This window comes from Diadema setosum, chromosome 6 (assembly GCF_964275005.1).
Source record: "Diadema setosum chromosome 6, eeDiaSeto1, whole genome shotgun sequence".
Taxonomy (NCBI): Eukaryota; Metazoa; Echinodermata; class Echinoidea; order Diadematoida; family Diadematidae; genus Diadema; species Diadema setosum.
In genome coordinates, this window is record NC_092690.1 from 28,975,461 (window position 1) to 28,981,042 (window position 5,582).

Below are 5,582 nucleotides of genomic sequence, written 5' to 3' on the forward strand. Positions count from 1 at the left end.
TGGAGCCGACGGCCTTTTTTGCGGCATGAAATTTTCCCGAACTGCCACTGGTATTCAATGCATATAGTGTAGACAAGAACTTTTGCGTGCGTTTCAATTTCGCCAAATTCGCAAAATTAAAATGCACGCGAACATTTCTCGTTTTACAGTGTGTGCTAAGTGTGTGTGTGTGTGCATATATGCACAGACCACTTTCATTGTAACAAAGTCCTTATGACAGGCAGCTTTCTTTCATTATATTGAAATCTTTTTATAATCAAGTGAATGAATTCTATCAACATGCAAACTATTCATAATTGTTTATTGTTTATTGTAATCTCATCATATGCTGAAAAGCAATGAATAATGCAATGCTATCTCATTATAATTTTGTTTAAATTTTACATTTAATAGGGAGCATAAAGTTGTACTTTCATGCTTAGTTTGAAAATTGATAGTTTAGGATTCCGAGTGTCTATCGTACTCGATCCCAACTTCACTGTAGACGCTATGTAATTTCGGAAGCAATCCACATTTCATTATAATGGAGCACATTGCTTTTGTTTTTCTTTATCAATGGTGCACGGAAATGACTACATTATGACATGAATTTCGCTATAACCGTGTTCGCTGCAAATAGATTTTGCTCCATAGACTTGAAGGATGATACTTTTAGGAACTGAAATTTAATTCACTAAATTGTAAAAAAAAAAAATAATAATAAATTTTATAAACAGATAAATAAAAAAATTGTTATCACCATATTCGCTGTAACAGGAGTGCACTCTATTGTGTCCTTCTTTCTCGTTATCAAGCTCAGTGCAGACGGCACAACTCAGACCACTTTCATAATAACTGTGTCCTAAAACTTGGGATATTTTCTCTTGGAAACCCTGCTGAATCAATGTTCATTTATCAGTCAGCCGTGAGATGGCAAAAACAATGTATGATCTACATGTAATCTCTTTTCCAGTAAATCGAGTTGAAAGTTTTGCAAACATACTGTAAAAGTGGAAATTTTTGCGGTGTTGGAATTTTCGCGCATTTCGCGCAACCAGAAACTAGCACGAAAATAAAAGCACGCAAATATTTTTGCTTGCCATATGTTCCAGTAGCTGATGTCTTGATTCTGCGGAATTAAAAGCAAGCAAGACTCTTCTTACCTGGCCGAGCGCGAAAAATTAGTCGTGCAATAATATCTACTTTTACAGTACAGCTCTCTTTAAAACTGTTTTTGTTTAAATGCTCCACATCTTACCCTAAAAGGGCCAACAATATTCACAATATATTGAATGCAAATTAATTTCACTACACCCCTTATTTCTTAGAATAATTTGCATTTAAATTTAAACTTACGTTGTTTTACTGTGCACAGCAACCTAACCATTGCTACAGCAAAACAATGTATTGTCACTGTCAATGGCACGCATACATGTAACACAATGCCATTCTGCGAGCGGTTCTGTGGTCTGTGTGCAGCCTAATACCGCATAAATACGTGTGATGGCATTTTTATAACAACGTATTGCATGTAAATTTATGTGTTGTTTTGCCAAGTTCATGACGCGTGTTGAGAAGGGGCAAGCGTATCGCCGCTTACGTTGTTTTGCCAACAAAAGTATATCAATTCCCACTGGGTCAACCAACCTCAGAAAGAGATTCATATAGATGCCAGGGAATCTCCCTGTTACTGATGGTAATCTTGTTCATTACGTAACCCAGAGTTGGTAAAGAAATAAAGGGGAACCTCGTTATAACAAGGACCTAGAAACCACAACAATTAGCTTGTTATATCAGATTTCTCACTATATCACGGTACATAAACAGAAAAATATCAAGAGTTGAACCAGCAAAATCACTTTATTACAACAGCTAAGAGGGTTTTATCTTATCTGACCTCTTTATAACAAGGTGTCATTGTATGTCAATAATGTTAATGTAGTCAGTTAAACTTCACCATCAAACTATTATTTGTTTGATTTCTAATCATTCAAGCCAAGTTGAACATCAAGTAGAATCATACTTAAACTTTTCTAATCAACAACGAATCCAGGTCAGCATGAGAGAGGTACATTAGATAAGCAGTCCTGCATTATGAGTTGGGTAGTTGGCCTTTGGTTTTCTGCTCATTCTGCAGGGTTACTGGTTGAAATTGGCCAAGGTTAGGTTCACACCTCATACTGTGCAATCCAGATAAAGATATGATCCCTTCTCTCAGGACAAACACACATACCGTCTCTGTCTTAGTCTTCATGTGTTTGAACATAAAAGTGATTTCTGGGGCAAATTGTCAATGACAGACATTTTTTTGTTCTTTCCCAAACTCCTCGGAGCTAGTCGTTATCGTCCGCCTCAGCCCTCTTCCTCTTCCTGTGGTTGGAAACCATGTCCGAGGCGCTGATCTTGGCGATGCGCCTTGTCTCCCACTTCTGGAAGCTCTGCAGGCTGGACTGTCCAGCTCGGTAGATTGACCGCTCCGTCTCGTCCATCTTGCTGGTCAGGCGGTTGTTGTCTTCATGCGAGGCATTCTGCGACCCGTCCATTACCTTGCGGAAGCGGCTGACGTAGGTCTGTGTAAGAGTGACGACATGGTATATCAGAAAATAAAATAAATGCACAAAAGGCTACAAATATCACAAAGTCCTGTGTTGTGGATTGTAGTTTGCATGTCTACATTATAGATCTAGTCGTTGCCTTTGAAAAAAAAAAATACGTGTTGGGGTATAGTCGGGGGAGAGGCATACATGGTCCATATGGAAGTCTCTTGCTTATCTTAGTAAGACTAGATTTCCAGATCAAGGCTTAGACTCTACAATGCATAAAGCAAGCCACCCATAATTCGATTCATAACATCAACGGTGTCTTAAATTCGAACACTGGCTACATGTAAAACCTTAACTATACACAGCCCAGTCGCTGTACATGGTACGTCGCGACAGGGCTGTACGCGCGCGACCACCAACCACTAGGAGAGCGACGTAATCGTATTACGATAGCTTTGAATTTTGATACTTAACATCATTTTTGTCACCTCAAACTCAACGAGTATACTTTTCAATATTTACTCTACATCTGATGCTATCAGTATTCAAATGTACGCAATGAAACTTACCGAAATTGATCATCATATCCAGCATGTCCACACGGTACACAATCTTTCACGCCAGGCCTAACTATACACAGCCCAGTCGCTGTACATGGTACGTCGCGACGTACCGACGGTCAGGAATTGCGCCAGAAAGTGTCATTTATTTGTTCCACGGACTTATCGCAAGTGGTCTCCATGGACCCAGTGTGGCGAACTATTCTTCTGTAATAGAAACATGCATTTAACGTGAGTAAAGTATTCTGTTTAAAGGAGAAAAGTATACATTTTCCTAAGTTTTGTAGTTGTGTTGAGGTTCCTCACTTTGAGGCTGCATACCGCGCTCGTCAGACGCTGTTTTCGCATAGCGTAACAGCGTCTGGTCGGGCTAGTAAAACCTATGCTTTTGCACACAGTCAATTTGTGGCACAGGAGGTCAAACCTTAGTGCTGGTTTTTAAATAGAAATCTATTTCTTTATTTTGATTTATAATTTCAAACCAAGCAAGCAAATTCCAGCTTGATTTCAATTAGTTTACACAAACAGCTGTGTCACTAGAACCTTTGTAACGTTAGTCATACTCGTAAGTCGTAGACCCCCACTTTCAAACACAAAACAATGAAAAAGTAAGTGAAAGATTTCCTTTAAAAAAAAAACACACAAAAAAAAACAAGTATATAGAGCCTAGACCTATGTCATATGAAACATTTGTCTAACGTGGTTAAGTGTAAATTTAGATAAGGATGAAACTAAAAAAAAACGCCTTACAATAGGCTGTGCCCATCTTCCGATTTTGTGGCTGTTTGTTCATTATTGTCAACAAACTACACCGGTACACTGTAGAAAACACTATACTGTCTAGGCCCTACTCACTTCTATCAGTGACTTGGCTATGTCTTCTGATTCTGGAAAGTCAAAGTTGATGATTTTCGTTCCAAACGCGTAATAATACGGCCCCATCTTGTGCAAGTCCACAACGTTGGCGTCGGCACTCGTGATCTGTCTGTAAGAACCGCGGTAGGACTTTGGCGGCTCTACGGAGACTATCCTCCTCCGCCGCCCGTGCAGCCCGGTCACGAGCCAGTAGGGGAGGTCCAGTTTCGTGCCAGCCCGTATGTGTTCGCCATCCGACCCGGGATTCAAAAATCCCAGACGATAAAGTGGGAGTTCTACCTTGGTTGGAACCTTCTCATGGGAAGCAAGGATATCACTAATATCATAGTAGTTGTCTGCATGATTATTGTACCGCGTATACGCCATAATCTGTCCAAAAATATTGCCAAGTCAAGGAAGTTGGCAGTGTAACGTTAGCACAACGGTACAAATTTCGCGCGGTGTCTCAAACTATGGTAGCCGAAAATGACTAATAATTTTGAATATTTCCTGTTGCAGCATGAACCATGGCTGCTACTCTTCTTCGTGACAAAATCACTGGTAAATGTTGTGTTACATCATTTGAAAAGACAGAAAATTTCCTGTCCACTTTTTTGTTTCGATTACCAAAATAGTATTAGTAAATCATGGCCAGTCACTAATCGAGACTGTTTCTTTTGTAAACGATTTAAAGATAAGCAGATTATGTTAAATTTCCAAGTTTATCCGTAGACGTAGTCTATTACCATTATTTTTCAAGAATCTTTGTGCTGCTTTTCATCGTTGTTGTGGTGGTGGTGGTGGTGGTTGTTGTTGTTGTTGTTGTTGTTGTTGTTGTTGTTGTTGTTGTTGTTGTTGTTGTTGTTGTTGTTGTTGTTGTTGTTGTTGTTGACGATGATAACCACAATGCTGTTGGCAAAATCTTTGTAGATCTAAGTAATAATTCGTATAATGATGAGAATATGAATGCCTACAGAAATACGAAGACGCATACGTAGGCCCTAATGATATCCATAAATAGTACCAGAAACAGAATAGGCCTACAGTGTAGGCCTACCTATGTAGTGATTGAATTTAGATTAAGTTACAAACTGCTGGTCCACATTTTCAAAAGTTTCGTTTCACGGCGCACTGGATAGGCCTATTCAATTCATTTCAATTGAATTCAGTTCAATTCAATTTAATTCAATTCGTTTATTTTTCATTCCTTTTTCTATTCAATTCAATTCATTTATTTTCCATTCCTTTTTCAATTGAATTCAATTCATTTATTTTTCATTTCTTTTTTTTTCTCCAACAAAACATATCATAGTATTGTGAGGGAAACTGCGGCTTATTATTGTGGAAAGTTTCCCGAGACCCTCTCTCGTTGCGTTGTTGCCTCTAGTAAACATACCCCCTCCCCCCCCCCCCCCCCCCCGTTTCTCAGTACAGTATGATTTTATACTCATCAAAGTAAGAGCATACTTTCAACGGTATACGTAACATGTGATGGAATCATGATGGTTATATCAGGGAGGTGTTTCCTCTCACCTCCCTGGTTATACATAACAGAACTAATAACTCACGCAGCTTGTAAAAAAAGGGGGGAAACAAATCTTCACAAACTGCATTAGTTTCGTTTATAAATCAGACAACGTGACAA

The 5,582-nt window shown here is 39.0% G+C and overlaps 1 protein-coding gene across 1 annotated transcript; it reads right to left on the bottom strand.

Moving 5' to 3' along the window:
* Positions 1-1,230: 1,230 nt before the first annotated feature.
* Positions 1,231-4,365, bottom strand: LOC140230071 (DNA replication complex GINS protein PSF3-like). The gene is made up of 2 exons (XM_072310277.1): positions 3,938-4,365; positions 1,231-2,549 (listed from the first exon to the last, which is right to left on the bottom strand). Exons 1-2 carry the CDS (start codon positions 4,322-4,324, stop codon positions 2,313-2,315), a joined length of 624 nt encoding a protein of 207 aa, XP_072166378.1. The 5' UTR covers positions 4,325-4,365; the 3' UTR covers positions 1,231-2,312.
* Positions 4,366-5,582: the final 1,217 nt, after the last annotated feature.

Excerpts from the sequence above, each read along its gene's own strand:
- LOC140230071 (XM_072310277.1), bottom strand. The coding sequence starts at position 4,324 with ATGGCGTATACGCGGTACAATAATCATGCAGACAACTACTATGATATT. Across the intron at positions 2,550-3,937 it reads TAGCCAAGTCACTGATAGAA|ACCTACGTCAGCCGCTTCCG; the intron begins GTGAGTAGGGCC and ends ACTCTTACACAG.